The sequence below is a fragment of the Petromyzon marinus genome, chromosome 30 (assembly GCF_048934315.1).
Source record: "Petromyzon marinus isolate PM22_M1 ecotype Great Lakes invasive population chromosome 30, UKy_Petmar_22M1.pri1.0, whole genome shotgun sequence".
Classification (NCBI taxonomy): Eukaryota; Metazoa; Chordata; class Hyperoartia; order Petromyzontiformes; family Petromyzontidae; genus Petromyzon; species Petromyzon marinus.
Window position 1 is genome coordinate 2,678,581 of NC_133696.1, and position 18,247 is coordinate 2,696,827.

At 51.8% G+C, this 18,247-nt stretch overlaps 2 protein-coding genes across 2 annotated transcripts; one reads left to right on the top strand and one right to left on the bottom strand.

Moving 5' to 3' along the window:
* Positions 1 to 675: 675 nt before the first annotated feature.
* Positions 676 to 6,327, bottom strand: LOC116947399 (uncharacterized). Its single transcript, XM_032963085.2, has 4 exons — positions 4,760 to 6,327; positions 4,012 to 4,074; positions 3,716 to 3,871; positions 676 to 3,237 (listed from the first exon to the last, which is right to left on the bottom strand). The coding sequence occupies exons 1-4, from the start codon at positions 4,907 to 4,909 to the stop codon at positions 2,785 to 2,787; spliced, it is 822 nt and encodes a 273-aa protein (XP_032818976.1). The 5' UTR covers positions 4,910 to 6,327; the 3' UTR covers positions 676 to 2,784.
* Positions 6,328 to 12,882: 6,555 nt separating this feature from the next.
* Positions 12,883 to 17,922, top strand: LOC116947453 (uncharacterized). Its single transcript, XM_032963210.2, has 5 exons — positions 12,883 to 14,840; positions 15,164 to 15,226; positions 15,364 to 15,519; positions 16,022 to 16,096; positions 16,268 to 17,922. The coding sequence occupies exons 1-5, from the start codon at positions 14,691 to 14,693 to the stop codon at positions 16,454 to 16,456; spliced, it is 633 nt and encodes a 210-aa protein (XP_032819101.1). The 5' UTR covers positions 12,883 to 14,690; the 3' UTR covers positions 16,457 to 17,922.
* Positions 17,923 to 18,247: the final 325 nt, after the last annotated feature.

Here is an 18,247-nt window from a genome sequence, read left to right on the forward strand (position 1 = left end):
TAACAAGTAGGCTTTCGCGACCAATATTATTCATAGTAAAGCTTTTTGGGTTAGATCGCGTTATTTATAAATGTGTCGTAACCCTCCACCACCCGACACGGCCAATCAGCAAAAAAAGTGTCACGTTGACGAAAGACAAATAGTTCACTTCTTTAGCCCACCGGTGTGTTGAAGAGTGAATCCACAACATTTACAGTTTGAGTAGTACGACGTTTCGCTGGTAATTACATCCAGCGGTACGTCGAAGAGTAAAGAACGCACTGATTGCCGTGTTCTCCTTCTCAGACGAGACGCGATTTGTTCCCGTCATATAATCCGGTGTCTGTGTGTGACCCGTCATATAATCCGGGGTGTGTGTATGACCGGATTTGTAAACGTGATTGACACTGGGCACACGTTTGGTATGCATCTAACCTTCCAGGGCGTCGTATAAACCTGGGAATACGGAATAGCGAGAATGAACTCCCATGAGTTGTGATGTACACGTGGATCGTCGGGGGGCGGTGGTGAAGTGGTTAGCACGCCCCGTGCCGTGAATCCGGCGACCTGAGTTCGATATCCGGCCACGACCAAACATCAGTGATTGACACCTGCACCGCTCCCGAGAGATGTCCCCTTTACCAACACGTACTGGACCAGCGTGGTGAAGTATGGTCAAAGTCAGACGACCCGAATGACCGACTCTGGGTGGGAAGACACTCGCGACTCGATCCAGCAGTGGAGCGACAACGAGCTGGTGATTTATTATCTCTGTGGGTACTGCATATCGCGAATTACACAGCACCGTACTTGAACGTGAAAGGAGACTGACAGTGTTTCTGTATTTAAATCGAAGCCGCCCCTTGCATTGGTACTAAGATCCACGACAGTGTCCTGTATTTGGTGAGCAAATTCATTCGTGGCGTTGGTCGATTCTAAAAAATAAGCGATCAGCTCAGTGGGCTGTACCTGGTGAGATTTAAAAACAAAAACATACTTTAGTTTTATTTGTATATCATTTCAAAGGGATTTGTGTTTACCTTTTCTATACTTTGCACCCTTAGCGCGTGTTTGTATTGTTTGTTGTGGTTGTTACGTTCTGACCAGGTGCCCCTACTGGACATGTGTGAAAAAGAGCTTTATAGCTCATCGGATTCCTCTGCTGTAAACAAATATTCAGATTTGCCCAGCCTTGCTGAGTCTCAACATTCCTGCTCAGGAGGCTCCTACAGTACTCGAGTACTGTCTAGTGTACTGCCTAGAGTACTGTCTAGAGTACTGTTAGAGTACTGCCTAGAGTACTGCCTAGTCTAGTGTCTAATAGACGACTTTCTAGTCTGGTGTCCCACACGGAGGAGCACCGCTCGGCATGTTCGCACCGAGGCGGAGGAGGAGGAGACGCGACAGAGAAGGCGGATGGAGTGTTTATTGTGACGAGACGCTCAGCGCGAGCAGCAGCACCTCAATGGTCGTCATCATCACCATCGTCATAATCGTCATCATCGTCGTCATCATCATCGTCCTCATCGTCGTCATAATCGTCATCATCATCATCATCATCCTCCTCATCGTCGTCATACCACTCTTGTCAGCGCGATCGTACACCCGTCGCGGTCAGTTTACGACGACAATAAATACGTCAATTAACATGAACATAAATAATCATAAATTATCATAAATAAAACAACCGTACATTAAATACTAAATTAAAAACTTTAAAACAAACACGTCTTAATGTTTCACCTCCGGCTCAATAACTTAAATAAATAGTAATGATGTACTTAATAAATAGGCAATGAATAAGGAATGTTTTTAAAGCGATGCGCGCTCGGGTCAACGCGTGAGCTCCAGAGAGATGGAGGCAAGCGCCGAGCGATCTTGATTTGAAGCTGTCGTGACTGCAGGAATCCATTCTCTTTGGTTCTTTCAGCAAAGTCACGTGGGTTAGAAAAATGATAGATCACGACGTTTCGATCGCAACACAAGCGACCGTCATCAGGTGGGGACAACCACAGCAAGAAAGCGCCGAGCGGTTTGCGCGCCCGTCCACCGCACGTCGCGGGAGGAACGTGGCCGCAGTTGCGCGCAGAGGGCCGGGGGGAGCCCCCCCGTGGGGGGCGGGGTTCGACTCCTCAGTCCCCCCGGGCGGGGGGGGGGGGCTCTCTGCGCATCGCTGCAGAGCGTCTGGGCAGGCAAGCCGCGTGACCGGCAGTTCAAGGCGCGTGACCAATTGTGTATCAAAATATTAATATCGTCGTGACTATTTCATCGAACTTTTAAAACTTTAAAAAAGAAAAATTCAAGTAATACGTTTCATCATCGGCTCAAAACGTCATAAATAGTAACAATGCAATTGATACAAAAAAATAACAGTGCTTAATAAATACTTCGGCTCAAAACGTCATAAATAGTTATACAATGTAATTAATAAATAGTAACTGTACTTTAAACGTAGGCAATAAATAGGGTTTTTTTTTTTAAACAATTCGCTTTGATAAAAATGTTCATCGAGTGCAGCATTGGGCCCGTATCGCGTCCGGGACAATAGTTTAGGCACGTGACTGGGGGGGTGGGACAGGGGGCTGCCACCTCGGAGGTCACCGCGCATCTGACGCAACACCGCCACTTGCGAGGGCGATTCCGGGAACACCGTGACAGGTGGCAACCTTCCACACGTCGCACGTGCCGAGTTAAACGCAGGCACAACGAGACGTATACTTGATGTGGTTCGCCGGGCGCGGACGCCTTTAGGATCGCACAGTCCTGGGTGTTGGCACAGCAGCAGCAGCGGCGACGGAGGGCGACTCACTGCAGGGACTTTCTGGGCCGCTTCTCTGCACCCTGCCGCTTCTTTCCGCCTCGCTGCTTCTTCGCTCCCGGCTTCCGCTTCCCGCCGCCGCCTCCGCGCCGACCGCCCGACGGCTTCTCGCGATCCGCGCGCTCCGTGCACGCGATGGGCAGCAGCTCCGTCTCTCTGAGCACCTTGCGGAGCATCGCCTCGTCCGAGGGAATCTGCGTCGACGGGGAAGAACACGCGGGCGGACACGGTGAGACCCTTGAGTATCCCCGCCACGCCGTTCGGCCAATTGCGGTGACGGACTGCAGGCAATTGACTGACCACGTAAGTCCTCTAGGACGCGTTCTCGTGTGCGCGTTGTTACTGCAGGGACTTGTAAAACTCACCTTGAGAATGGCATCAGCGAGTCTTGTCATGATTTTCTTGAATGTGGCGTCCTGTTCGCCTTCCTGCGTCGTTCCCTGTTGATACAAAACCAATAATCCAACGTCAGTGTCAAGTGTAACACAAAGGTAAGCTCCCTCTCATTGAGCAGCTCCCTCGTGACTGGCCAGAAGCGGCGGTGAGAAGTTTCGGATCACTTCCTCCAGAGTCACAATTGGAGCATTGGCTGGCTTCCTCCAGAGTCACAATTGGAGCATTGGCTGGCACTGCCACTCATGAACAGGATAAATGTGAGCCAAGCAGTGCAAGATATCAAAATATTTAACTTCAATCCATGAGGCACTCGCTTTGTTGCCTGATGGATTTGACTGACGCCTCCCGTAGGAATGTGAATTATCCACCACTGGCTCAGGATGGCCGAGGCAGATGGAATCCGTCGCTCAACATCCCACGTAAGTGGCCATCATAGAGCTACCTCTGAGATCCCTTCCAGTTGAACTCTGGTCCACGCACTGTGAGTCTGTGTGAGTGCGCGGTGTGGCTCTCTGGACTTACGCAGCTGGGCCGAGCGAAGCTGCTGAATGTACCGCGCTCCTTCCTCGCTTCCCCATTGCTCATGAAGCGCAGAGTTCCCACTGCGTGGAAGGCGGCCACGTACAGCTCGGCCACTGCCTTGCGGAAGAGGCACACGCTGGCCTCGTCTTGCTTCAGCTGCGGGGGAGAGAGGTGGAGAGACGCTGTGAGCAACGTGACACTCATCAGGATGATGATGATGACTTTGATGACGATGTATTATTGATGGTGCATTGTTGAACACGGGCGAAGCCAAGCAATTGGAAATGCCAACGTACCACGTGGTGACGCATTTCGTCCGTGTTGGGCAGGATCCTGAAGTTGTGCTGATCATCTGGAACCTGCACAGCACACGTGACAGCGCAGTGTTAGTTACACGAGCTGTGGTACTGCGAGCATGTGTGCTGTGGAGTGCATGCGCTGTACCATACAGGCTGACTGATTGTTCACACAACTCATGCAGGAAAAGAGGCAATTAACCGCTATCTGCAGGAGGTAATTGAGGGAGCGGTGGCGCACGAGTTGGCGCACTGCAATGTGAATCAAGCATCCTGAGTGCGACTCCCGGCCAAAGGCTGACAACCTCGAGTCTTCTCATTCACCAATCCGCACTGACCAGCGCGGTGAAGTATGGTCAAAGACCTGCACTACCAATGCGGCGTGAAGAAGCACTCCATTCAGCAGTTTCAGTTTTCAGTTTAAATTATTCGGTATAACCCTGTGAGCCATGCGGCTCTTGACTCGGGTGCTACCGCAACAAACAAAAACATGAACAAGAAACATCTTAAGGTGACTACACGCAACAGAAAAATCCAGGAAAAAACAGGAAAGTCTCTCAGAAGCAGTGGAATTACAAAGTACCGTCAGCTAAGTTGGCAATTGCCGCTCGGCTAAGTCGCGATTCTGGCGGTGCGCGCTCGGGTGGCGCGTGAACGCGCGCACCGCTCCACGCAATGCCCATTCTTCACACACTGCCAAGACGAACCGGCTCAGACGCTCATTCATTCAATGGGCAACGTCACTTACTTTATTCACGACCTTCACGAGTTTCTTCATGTGCTCGGTGCTCAGAAATCCGGACGTACAGATGTCCATTCCCGTCGCCCTGGCGCTCGCCTGCAGGGCCATTCCGGCCACGAGGCAGAGCAGGAGCGTGCACGACCCGCGAGCTTCCATTCCGCTCCTCTTGGTGAGTGCTGGCGGTAGAAGTTGCCGCTACGACGGTGACCCACGACGACGGCGCGATCGCGTTCACTGAGTCTCGATGAGTCGCGTCGAGTCGTCTTCAACCGAGTTGCTCGCGGAGAGTCACGCCAAGTATCCACCGACTGCGCTCCCTGAGCTCCTCTCGCTGCTTCTGAGGGCCCCATGATACCTGCCTCGGTTTATATCGTCCACGAGAGAAACCCTCCGTCGGAAAGCCCGTCTAATCGAAAGCTTGACGAAGTAGCGACAAACCCCCGTGTCGTCTCTCTTTTTCGCTTCCTCTCCCCGCGCACCGTCGTTTCGGCACCGACTCGTTTCGCTTTCGTGTGGGCGGGCGGAGTTTCACGCGTCGTCCACACGTGAGACGTTCCGCCCAGCGCCAACGTTCAAGAGAGAGAGAGGGTGTCATGCGCAGCTTCTCATGCCGTGTGTGTGTGTGTTTTATGCCGCTAGGGATTGCATCGGCGGAATGCCGTGAGAGTTCAGAATGAACCGATTACCGCTGTCTCCGGGCTCTTAAAAAAAGGTCGAAAGCGTGCACAGATTACCGCATTCCCCCACCCAAGGTGATTGTAAAGCCACACTTTGTGGTGCGTCTTGTAATCCGACACGCGCGTGTGTGTGGGCGTGTCTATGTCTTTGTACGTGCGCAGATTTGTGAACTTTATCTACACCGGGCACAGATTCGGGATGCTTCAAACTTTTTCAGAGCGTCTTATAATCCGGAGTTTATGGCAATCGCGATAATGAACTCTCACAAATCCGTGGCATTCATTTACGCGTGTTATCACGGAGGGTGAGCGGTGGTTTGATAATTACTCGGCCGCAGGGGACATCAGCGGCGAGTGTCATCTCTCACCAGTCCTGAGCGATCCCCTTTCACCAACCCGCACTGGACCAGCGTGGTGTAGTATGGTCAAACTGCCCCAATGACCAACATTGGCGTGGGAAGACACTTCAAGAGTAGAATGTCGTCAAATATCCGAAAAAAAATGTATCCGAAAAAAATACGCATTTAAATATAACCTGTATTAATTGTTTCAAAGTATATCGCGATAATTAGGTTGCCATTGATTTGCTCAAGAAGGTATCCTTCGGTCTCAAGACTGTTTTCATGAGGGTGCTGCCACCGGATGTTTGACTTCATATCGGAGCAAGCCGGAGCACGACAGGAAACAATCCACCACGTATATGAGAGGATAACATTCAAAGCTCTGCACAGATAGATTCAATATTCCATTGCTGCCCTGTTATCTTCTGCACTTTGTCAACTAACAGCCAAAGCCTACAACACCCTGGTGCATTACCTGCTCGTCTCCCTTTTTCAAGTAAAGTATGTATTGTATATTCTTGGTTCTTTCGGTAAAGTCACGTAGAAGGGAAACAATAAAATTATATATTTTTTTTAAATTAAGAACCAAGAATAGGAATCCCTGCAGTCACGAAAGCTTTAAATCTAAATATGTACTGTATGTTGATCTTCTTTCGCACCGTACGTAGCTAACCCGTGCCAATCGGTGGTGCCGGCGAAGGATAACGAACTCAACACAAACAGCAGGACCAGTCTCAAAGTCTGCGCGGCTTCCAATATCCGGGCAGTGCCGGCTGTGCACGTGGCCTGCAGGAGGCCAGGGGGTTTATGGATCACACGTCCTGAAACCACCATTCCCGTGGGCGTTGAGCAGCTTATACCCTAACTTGGCAGGAGAAGGCGGCACAGAAACAATGTGGACTCCGCCTATTGCATCTGTATGGGGATAGAGAGTTTCCCCCCTCGCATGCGTGGGGTTTTTTTTTTGTCCGAGTGCTCCGGTTTTCCTCCCACATGCAAAAACTCATTAATTAACCGATTGATAACTCCTTGTATGGAGAAACGCAGAGCTTGGACAATTGTTATCGCCAGCTCACCGCGTGGGAACTGAGCGGCGCATTTTAAGTTTACATTACTATCATCATCATTATTGGTATTAAATCCGACGAAATGGGACGCGTTCCTGGTGGTTTTGGTGGTTGAACGTCGGCGAGATTATTTGCACGCGAATCTTATCTCTGCCGGTCAAGTATTTACCACTGAGCATGGCGCGTGCGTATTCGTCAGCGCAACGCGAGCGGCGAAACCAGGTCACTGCTGGAATCGCTTTTTTTTTGGTCTAAGGCTCACAACAAATCCAACGGCTCCACTACATAGATGCATACTACAAAGGCAGTCAGAGGAACACGTGTGTGTGTGTGTGCCGGGGGAAAGATATTGAAGGTGGCCCCCGATGTTACATTTTTTTTATTCATATGAATGAAAGAGGCGGATGAAAGAGATACACAGAGACAGAGAGCTGGGCGGAAGTGCTGTCGCAAAAAAAGCTGAAGTTGACTTTACCGAAAGAACCAGAGTATTGATAATTAAAGTAAACACAGCCGCGTGGCCGTGAGCATCACGCGGCGATTGGGGTCTCATTGGTGCAGAAGCTCCTGCAGACATTCGCGACTCGTTTCCCCGCACCTGCGACGAGCACGGTTGGTCTACGTACGGTGTGAAAGACGTTCAACGCACAGTGCATACGCTACATACGCACGCACTACTTTCATACCGAGCGGAAATTGAAAAATGTGGAAGGAAAGAGATTCACGCTTGGAATTGTTTTGAGAGTCGTACAGGGGAGCCTCGTGGTTTAGAGAACGTACGCAGGGTGAAGCATTGCACTTTGAACTGTGAGTGCAGGAGAGTGACATTTAGACCGGATCCGTCATGACTAGAAGGGATGATAGCCTACGGTCAAGAATAATAATTCTCCAGATTATAAGATGCACTCCCCCCAACGTAGTTTAAATAAAACGCTGGTAATGCGTCTTATAATACTGTGTGTGTGAGAAAGAGAGAGACCGGATTTATATGTATGTTGAACTTCTTTCGCACCGTACGTTAGTCAAGATTATAAGACGCACTCCCCCCAACGTAGTTTAAATAAAACGCTGGTAATGCGTCTTATAATACTGTGTGTGTGAGAAAGAGAGAGAGCGGATTTATATGTATGTTGAACTTCTTTCGCACCGTACGTTAGTCAACCGCGCCAATCGGAGGTGCGTGGGGAAGGACAGCAAACTAAACACAAAACGCCGTACTTAACAAAGCAGTTTTCAGTCCAGGTGATTTTAAAGTGCTTAGCTCGAGTGGATTCCTAACGGAGCGTTCCAGGCGGCCGCAGAGGCTCATCTGAAAGCCACCGCTGCGATGATGACCGGAGCTGGCGTGATGGTGGTGATGATAAGCTCCTCCACGAGATCGGCAAAGGTTGTTTGTGGTTCATTTGTGGCCGAGCGCTTTGCGTGCGATGAGTGCGTGGGCCACCTTTTTGCGACGCGTTCGTTTGGCGAACCCGGTAGCCAATGAGGCTCGGCGAGCACCGATCTTGGAGTTCCCCGTCACGACACGTGCCAGAGGATGATATATCTACTGCGAATGATATATTAAGGTGGAGGCATGTTTCAAATAAAGTAATTCGCTGGCTGCAAATGATTACACTGCACGTGATAGGTAGGCGTACAGTCGTGCCAGACACCACTGTCCGTAGTCGATAATAAACTCGCAGGCCTTGGTCGATCCACTGCTGGGTGGTGGGCAGGCGTTGTTGCCCAACACAGTATAGGACACTCGTATCATACAAGTAGCACATGCTGTATATAAATAGCAACCCCCAACTTATCCGTGAATAATTCCGCCTTGAAATAGCATATACACTGTGTATATAAATAGGACACGTTTTGGGTACATCATTTATGCACTGTGAAGAAGGGCCACATGTCATGACATTTTCTTGTTAAGTTAAGGCTGCGGTGTTATTCAGGATGAGGGTCCATTTATGCTCGTTGCACCCACTTGGCGACGCGTCACCACCAGCAGCATCATCATCATATCGACGTCTACTGCTATTTAAATCGCCTGCATCATCGTCGCAAGCGGTTTCGCTACCGTGGGCGTCGTGATGAGAAGAGCCCACAGCGACTCGCCCCAGCAGTGGCGGGGCAGTTATTCATTGAGTGGCCGCGCCGTTATCAATGAGAGTATTGTATCTTGATTTGAGTATTGGTGTTCTTCGCATTGGCTTGCAGCCCTGCACCCCGTCAGCTCGTGCCGGCCTCTCTTGACCCAACCACGTGTTTGAGTATCGCTGCAGCCACAGGGGGCGACAACCCAGAACGCGACTTACACAGCTCCCCCCCCCCTCCCGGGGTATGGGGGGGGGGCATTTGCGAGATGTTGCAACCTTAAAAACGAGCCGCCAATTTGCTCGCGAAGAAACAGCTTTGAAGTTTCCACTTACGAGCTACAATTTGCGATGTATCGAAGATAAAGGCGCAGCCCTGCAGTTGCCGGCTCGCGCCACCCTGCTGGCGGAAGGGCATTCGCTCAGAGGCAGCTCTAGACCGCCTTCTAGAGCAGCGGATCTTAATCTTTACTTGCAGCCTTGTACCCCTTTGGTTCTCAATCGTAAAATAAACAATTTATAATGTTAATAAATGCAAAAGGTTTGATGAAACAAAGTTGTACTTACGTGCCCGTGCTTAAATTGTGTTTTCGATTATTTACATTCAAAAGAATAAAATCTGGCAATGTCTCGCACCCCCACAAAGGGCATCTCGCACCCCCAGGGGGTCCAGGATGCACCCCAGGTTGAGAAGAGCCACTGAATGAGACTCACCGGGAGGAGCGGCGCCGAAGTGGTTAATGCACCTCCGTTTAGCACGGTCGGCTACATACGCTGCGAAAAAAAACACAGTTCAAGGTACGGGCGTGATGCGAACGGCTACGATTAACCGGCCACCTAAATTCCCTGCCAAGACAATGCACACCTGCCCACGTGGTCTACACGTTCGTGTACAGCCATGCTTGTCAATCCACTGCTGGGTGAAGGCCTCCGCCACGCCGTGCTGGTCGTGGGATGCTATGCGACCATACTTCACCACGCGGGTCGGAGCCGGTTGGAGAAGGCGGGGAGGAGCGCAGTCGCGGCACGACAGGAGTACAGTACAACAATGGATGTTTGCTTTACTGCCTTCTGCTGCCCCCCGGAAGAAGTAACGAAACCTATAACACCTGTTATGCACGGTGGGCGCCCATCACAAGCGGTGTGTAATGTGGCAATGTGGCTATACAAACCTCGTTTCACTGCGACCTCTGCTTAACGATAATGATAATAATGGGAAAAAAAAGATCAAAGCCACCTGAATTCGATTCACGGCTACCATCAGTGGCGAGTACCGTATGGCAACCAGGCGCTGACGCTGCACTTCACCAACCCGGACCACGGCACCTGCACTCAACAACACTTCACCCATGAACACGCACTCCGCCTGCACCAAGCTGCACGGGGCAGCGTGCTGAAGTTTGGTCAAATGACCTCCAACGCCACCCCCGGATCCGCGAATGGAGAGCAGAAAGTAATTTTAAAAGACCAATAATAATTTTTAATATTATTAACACCAACCAGAGTTGTAACAAGTGAAGAGGTCACCATCAGCCATGTTCTATCGACTGCTGGATGAAGCCGTCCCCGCCCCCCAAAACCTCCTGCGATGCCCTCAACCCATCCTCTGACTGCTGCCCAAGAGCTGCCGGTCTCATCGCTCCATCTCTGCGGTGGGGCTCCTCTCGGGGAGCGCCGTTTTTGTCCCCCCCCCCCCCCCCCCCCCACTGGCTGCCGTTCCGTCAGCAGTCTCGTCCGTTGGTGACCATCACCACCACCATCACCACCACCATCACCATCATCATCAACCACCATCACCACCACCATCATCATCATCACCATCATCAACCACCATCACCACCATCATCAACCACCATCACCACCACCATCATCACCATCATCATCAACCACCATCACCACCACCACCATCATCATCAACCACCATCACCACCACCATCACCACCACCATCATCATCAACCACCACCACCATCATCATCATCACCATCATCAACCACCATCACCACCACCATCACCACCACCATCACCACCATCATCAACCACCATCACCACCACCATCATCAACCACCATCACCACCACCATCATCAACCACCATCACCACCATCACCACCACCATCATCATCAACCACCATCACCATCATCATCACCATCATCAACCACCATCACCACCACCACCATCACCACCACCATCACCATCACCACCACCATCATCAACCACCATCACCACCACCATCAACCACCATCACCACCACCATCATCAACCACCATCATCAACCACCATCACCACCACCATCACCACCACTATCATCAACCACCATCACCACCACCATCATCAACCACCATCACCACCACCACCATCATCATCATCCCTCCCAACCACGATGCCTCCTTCCCAGAGCCCCGCGATCTTTCCTCAAGAGTCGCGTGGCGAGCAACGCGCCCGTGCGGAACGTCGTCTGGAAAATGCCGACTCGGAAGAATTCGCCGTGACGCGGCCTTGCAGGCGACAAGGACACGTGGCGATGGTGGTGGTGGTGGCGATGGTGGTGGTGGTGGCGATGGTGGTTGTGGTGGTGGTGGCGATGGTGGTAGTGGCGATGGTGGTGGTTGTGGTGGTGGTGGCGATGGTGGTGGCGATGGTGGTGGTGGCGATGGTGGTGGTTGTGGTGGTGGCGATGGTGGTGGTGGTAGTGGTGTAGGGCTCGCGGTGCCACCGCGCTGCCTCCGAATGCAAGACCGCGATTAATAAAAGCACCACCCATCAGAGTTTTGGTTAAGAGATATTGGCACTGTTAAGTGGCCTGATTGTTCACGGTACATTTAGAGTATCCATTTCCCCCACGCGTCGTGACAACGCAGGTACTTGATCAGAGTAAAGTGTGGGTACTCCCAACTTATCCAAGACGTCTGGGCTGCGTGGAAGAGTAGGCCGAATACACCCCGAGAGGGGCTCTCGAGAGCTCCCTTTAGTGGAGGCCTGTCCGGTAACAGTCTCGCGAGCAATGCATTGCAGGGTTGCGCCTCTATCTTTACCCTATCATCATCACGAGACACGACCCTATATGGACATCACTTTCTGGTGGCTCCGAAGGAGAGCGCTTTCCCGAAACGTCATGTTAACACCGTAGCTACCTTTACACCAATAATAATAAAAATACCAACTCGCGTATTCTCACAATGCCTTTACTTCAAATCGCCTGATGTATTCTAAGATGTATGAGGTCCCTGCTAAGCTGTAGGTGCCCACTCTCGGTAGACATGAGAAGGCACCTTGACACGTGCGACACTTCTGCTTGACGACACCGCAAGTGCGTGGGCAGTGTTGCTCCTCCCGGCGAATCGCATCCCAGCTCTCCCTATCATGCGCGCGCTCTCGGGTCGTGCCGCGTGATGTCAGACGATAGAGGACCGGACAATTATGGCATGTCGCCTGATGAAGCTGGTTGCAATCGCCAGCGAAACGTCGTACTGAAATTGTAAATGTTGTTGTGGGTTTACTCTCCAGCGCACCGGTGTGCTGAAGTCGTAACTAAATGCCACGTTTTTGTTTACGTGACAAACCTTACTAATTGGCTGTGTCGGGTTTTGGCGGGTTTTACGACACATTCATGCGATCTAACCTGCCAAAAAAAACCTTTATTATGAACAATATTGTTGCCGAAAGTCTACGCGTTAAAGAACAACCTATAGCTCGGTTGAACACGTGTATCCCGTTCGCGCACAGAGTGCAACTTTCCACGCGTCACCTTTTTTTATCTTGTCGAATTCGTTTTGGCGATGTCAGCATGAGCCACGTGCGACAGACGCGCTTCTGCGGCCGTCTGGAACGCTCTTCCTTCCGGTATTAGGAAGCCCACTAGAGATATCCACTTTGAAATCATCATCCAGATTAAAAAAAAAATAGAATTTCTTTCAGAACTGCGTTTTGTGTCTAGTTTGTTGTCCTTCCCCCGCACCTCCGATTGCCACGGTTGGCTACGTACGGTGTGAAATAAGTTCAACATAAAAACATAAAGATGCCACCCAGTGACTGACAGCCACGATCGATTAGAGGCAACTATAACAACAACAACGGAGCGCGAGCAAGTATGGTACTCAGCACTGCCATCTTCTGGACACAGCAAAGGCAAAGAGCACCCCGTATAGCCTCAACAGACTGTCGGGGCAAGTGCTGTTAACGAGCACTTATCAAGGCAGGCACGGCACACGAAAAGAGGGGGCGGATGTTCGGCAAAATGCCACAATGCCCGACTGCCTTTGTCTCCCTACCGACTGAGTCGACCTCGGGGAGGCCCAGGACCTGTACAGAAAATCCTCACCGATGTTGGCTGTGAGCGGGAATGGAGCTCGGATCGCTGGGTTCGTGGCGCAGCGCCCTAACCGCTACACTTCCGCAACCCCCACACATCGCAACCCCACAACTACGCCACCTGGCATGCCCTGGTGTTTGGTCACCCATCCAAGAACTAACCAGGCTCAATCCGCCTTAGCTTCGGAGATCAAAGAGATGGGTCACGTTCAGTGTGATGTGGTCGTGAATCGCTGTGAAATATCCATTCTTGAAGCAATGGAACAAGTCGCGCGCACGCGAGGAGTTGCAAACTCTCCAAGCCATCCAGCGCGCGCGCAAGGCGGAGACTCGCGGAGACAATGGATTGTCTTTTGCCCTCAAGGCGAGTGCGAGGGGCCTTGCAACGTCTCGCGGCGGCGTCGTCGTCGTAGTCAGCAGCAGCGACGATCGCCGCCGTGCGAGGCAGGCAAGGAGAGGGGGTGGGGGACGTCCTCCGCGGAGACGGAGCTACGAGAACAGCTCGGGTGCAGCTGCTGGGGAGACTGCTGATGATGATGATCATCATCATGATGATCATGATGGTGCATGTGTGTATGCTGATCACCTTTTGCACCGTACGGAGCCAACCCCGCTGATCGGAGGTGCGCGGGAAGGACGATAAAGTAAACACGCACACGCGCACAAAAAAAAACTGTTAAAAAAGAAACGAGTTTTCAATCAAGATTTCAAAGTGCATAGTTTCAGTGGTTTCCTAATTTCGGAATGATTATGATGATCCAGAAGATGATCGTGACGAAAATGATCACGATGATGATGTAATTCGAGTAGCGTAAGCGAAACGTGTGTCGGAGTTTAAGAGGGCGGCTTCGTGGAACGTCTCAAAGTGAGAGCAACCGGGAGAGCTGTGACAGTCAAGAGGGCGAACACGGCAGGCGCGCGCGCGAGCGTGGGAGGAGGGGTGAGTCGGCGCGCCGAAACAGCCATAGGAAGTCCTCGCGAGCGACAGAAAGGAGGAAGTTCAGCACTCGCAACCGCCCACAAACCTCGCGTCCCACTCCTATCTCAGAGCACCTCCACGTCACTCGAAAGCCACCGCCGCCAACACTTTAGGTTTCCGTTTGCAAGGGGAGGGTTTGAAAGAGAGAGGGAGGGGGGAATTCTCCCATCCGCTCCGCCGTGACGCAACGGTGAAAGCGCTGCAGCGAACGCAGCCGTCTCTACTTTCGATTAGACGGGCTTTCCGACGGAGGGTTTCTCTCGTGGACGATATAAACCGAGGCAGGTATCATGGAGCTCTCAGAATCAGCCAGAGGAGCTCAGGGAGCGCAGTCGGTGGATACTTGGCGTGACTCTCCGCGAGCAACTCGGTTGAAGACGACTCGACGCGACTCATCGAGACTCAGTGAACGCGATCGCGCCGTCGTCGTGGGTCACCGTCGTAGCGGCAACTTCTACCGCCAGCACTCACCAAGAGGAGCGGAATGGAAGCTCGCGGGTCGTGCACGCTCCTGCTCTGCCTCGTGGCCGGAATGGCCCTGCAGGCGAGCGCCAGGGCGACGGGAATGGACATCTGTACGTCCGGATTTCTGAGCACCGAGCACATGAAGAAACTCGTGAAGGTCGTGAATAAAGTAAGTGACGTTGCCCATTGAATGAATGAGCGCCTGAGCCGGTTCGTCTTGGCATTGTGTGAAGAATGGGCATTGCGTGGAGCAGTGCGCGCGTTCACGCGCCACCCGAGCGCGCACCGCCAGAATCGCGACTTAGCCGAGCGGCAATTGCCACCGCTCCTCCAATTACCTCCTGCAGATAGCGGTTAATTGCCTCTTTTCCTGCATGAGTTGTGTGAACAATCAGTCAGCCTGTATGGTACAGCGCATGCACTCCACAACACACGTACTCGCAGTACCACAGCTCGTGTAACTAACGCTGCGCTGTCACGTGTGCTGTGCAGGTTCCAGATGATCAGCACAACTTCAGGATCCTGCCCAACACGGACGAAATGCGTCACCACGTGGTACGTTGGCATTGCCAATTGCTTGGCTTCGCTCGTGTTCAACAATGCACCATCAATAATACATCGTCATCAAAGTCATCATCATCCTGATGAGTGTCACCTTGCTCACCGCGTCTCTCCACCTCTCTCCCCTGCAGCTGAAGCAAGACGAGGCCAGCGTGTGCCTCTTCCGCAAGGCAGTGGCCGAGCTGTACGTGGCCGCCTTCAACGCAGCGGGAACTCTGCACTTCATGAACAATGGGGAAGCGAGGAAGGAGCGCGGTACATTTCACAGCTTCGTTCAACCCAGCTGCGTAAGTCCAGAGAGCCACACCGCGTCTCACACAGACTCACAGTGCGTGGACCAGAGTTCAACTGGAAGGGATCTCAGAGGTAGCTCTATGATGGCCACTTACGTGGGATGTTGAGTGATGGATTCCATCTGCCTCGACCTTCCTGATCCAGTGATGGAAATTCCTTATTTTTATGGCAGGCTTCAGTCAAATCCACCAAGAAACCACCATTGAGCTCCAAGTGACAATGGGCTAAGAACGATATACGATTTTGGACAACTGCAGACTTAAGTGTTTCAAGGATTGAAGTTAAATATTCTGATATCTTACAGTGCTTGGCTCACATTTATTCTGTTCATGAGTGGCAGTGCCAGCCAATGCTCCAATTGTGACTCTGGAGGAAGTGATCCGAAACTTCTCACCGCCGCTTCTGGCCAGTCACGAGGGAGCTGCTCAATGAGAGGGAGCTTACGTTTGTGTTACACTTGACACTGACGTTGGATTCTTGGTTTTGTATCAACAGGGAACGACGCAGGAAGGCGAACAGGACGCCACATTCAAGAAAATCATGGCAAGACTCGCTGATGCCAAACGCAAGGTGAGTTTTACAAGTCCCTGCAGTAACAACGCGCACACGGGAACGCGTCCTAGAGGATTTACGTGGTCAGTCAATTGCCTGCAGTCCGTCACCGCAATTGGCCGAACGGCGTGGCGGGAATACTCAAGGGTCTCACCGTGTCCGCCCGCGTGTTCTTCCCCGTCGACGCAGATTCCCTCGGACGAGGCGATGCTCCGCAAGGTGCTCAGAGAGACGGAGCTGCTGCCCATCGCGTGCACGGAGCGCGCGGATCGCGAGAAGCCGTCGGGCGGTCGGCGCAGAGGCGGCGGCGGGAAGCGGCAGTGGAGAGTGCAGAAGCCGCACCTCGCAAAGCACCAGCGCAGAATCTCGTGGCAGTGAGCCGCCCTCCGTCGCCGCTGCTGCTGCTGTGCCAACACCCAGGAGTGTACATTCGAAAATGCGTCCACGCCCGGCGAACCACATCAAGTATACCTCTCGTTGTGCCTGCGCTTGACTCGGCACGTGTAACGTGTGGAAGGTTGCCACCTGTCACGGTGTTCCCGAAATCGCCCTCCTTTTGAGGTGCAGCTGTCTCGCAGAGTCTCGAATTCCCACCGGAACATCGCACGTGGCGGTGTTGCGTGAGTGGCGCGGTAACGCGCATCTCACCGTAGCGCCACGACGCTCTGGTACCACCCCTCCCCCCCCCCCCCCCTGCTTGAGGGGTCGTCGTGAGACTTTTTTTTCTCTCTTTGACGAGATTCGTGCCGGGGGCTTTTTTTACGCCTTTGTGGATCACCGAGGTGGCAACACCCCCCCACGCTACCCCAGTCACGTGCCTTGCCTGCCAGTCACGTGCCTTGCCAGCCAGTCACGTGCCTTGCCTGCCAGTCACTTGCCTTGCCTGCCAGTCACGTGCCTTGCCTGCCAGTCACGTGCCTTGCCTACCAGTCACGTGCCTTGCCTGCCAGTCACTTGCCTTGCCTGCCAGTCACGTGCCTTGCCTGCCAGTCACGTGCCTTGCCTACCAGTCACGTGCCTTGCCTGCCAGTCACTTGCCTTACCTGCCAGTCACGTGCCTTACCTGCCAGTCACGTGCCTTGCCTGCCAGTCACGTGCCTTGCCTGCCCAGTGCTCCCAGCGAGCCAGAGGACCCGCGACGCGGAGTCGAACCCTGGACTCGTGGGTGCCGGACAGGGGGTTCGAAGCGGGCTCCCAGCTGTGCTCGCTGAGCGATACGTTCGCCAGACGCGCATTGTTCAAAACCATTTCTGAGTTATTGTCTATTTATTAAGTACAGTGTTAATATTTATTTATAGCTATGAGCCGTTGATGAAACATATCGACACGTGTTTAAATTTGAACATTTCTACCATATGTTTATGCTAATTCACGAACATGTACATTTATTTATGATAATTTAGTGAATTGTTTAAACAATCCTATTTATTGTCTACGCATTAAATACAGTTACTATTTATTAATTGCATTGTTACTGTTTATTAAGTTTTGATCCGATGTATTTATGAAGTATGGTAACTATTTATGGTTTACAGTATTACTATTTATCATGTCTTGAGCCGATGATGAATCGAATTGCTTTTAATGTTTTTTTTAGTTTAAAATTTCGATCGAGTAGTCAAGATTATATTGATTAATTTATGAAGAATTATTGTTGTGAGACATCTGTGATAACTTAAGCTTATTTATGTTTATTTTTTTACATTTATTTATATCGTACACTGCCTGCGACGGGGGTGTACGATCGCGCTGACAAGAGGGGTATGATGATGACGACGATGATGATGATAATGAGTTGCTGCTGCTCGCGCTGAGCGTCTCGTCGCAATAAACACTGCATCCGCTTTCTCTGTCGCGTCTCCTCCTCCTCCTCGGTGCGACCATGCCGAGTCGGTGGCCCAGCGATATTGGCCACGAGGCGAGACCAGTGGAGTCGGCAAACAACATGGGGCCTCCTTAAAGGCCCGTCGCCTCGTGGTTTGCCGACCGCCAGGACTAGACAGTTGTCTATGAGACAGTCGCCTGTTAGATCCGTAACTTCATGGGACCTCCCTTGCCAGTATCAAAATATAATGATAATAAGTGTTATTTCTTTATGGCAATGAAACCGTTGTGTTAAGATGCTAAAACGCTAAACAGAAACCTTTCGCAAGGAATCATGTCTGCATT

Excerpts from the sequence above, each read along its gene's own strand:
- LOC116947399 (XM_032963085.2), bottom strand. The coding sequence starts at position 4,909 with ATGGAAGCTCGCGGGTCGTGCACGCTCCTGCTCTGCCTCGTGGCCGGA. Across the intron at positions 4,075-4,759 it reads TCGTGAAGGTCGTGAATAAA|GTTCCAGATGATCAGCACAA; the intron begins GTAAGTGACGTT and ends TGTGCTGTGCAG. Across the intron at positions 3,238-3,715 it reads GCTTCGCTCGGCCCAGCTGC|GGAACGACGCAGGAAGGCGA; the intron begins GTAAGTCCAGAG and ends TTGTATCAACAG.
- LOC116947453 (XM_032963210.2), top strand. The coding sequence starts at position 14,691 with ATGGAAGCTCGCGGGTCGTGCACGCTCCTGCTCTGCCTCGTGGCCGGA. Across the intron at positions 15,227-15,363 it reads ACGAAATGCGTCACCACGTG|CTGAAGCAAGACGAGGCCAG; the intron begins GTACGTTGGCAT and ends TCTCCCCTGCAG. Across the intron at positions 16,097-16,267 it reads TCGCTGATGCCAAACGCAAG|ATTCCCTCGGACGAGGCGAT; the intron begins GTGAGTTTTACA and ends CCGTCGACGCAG.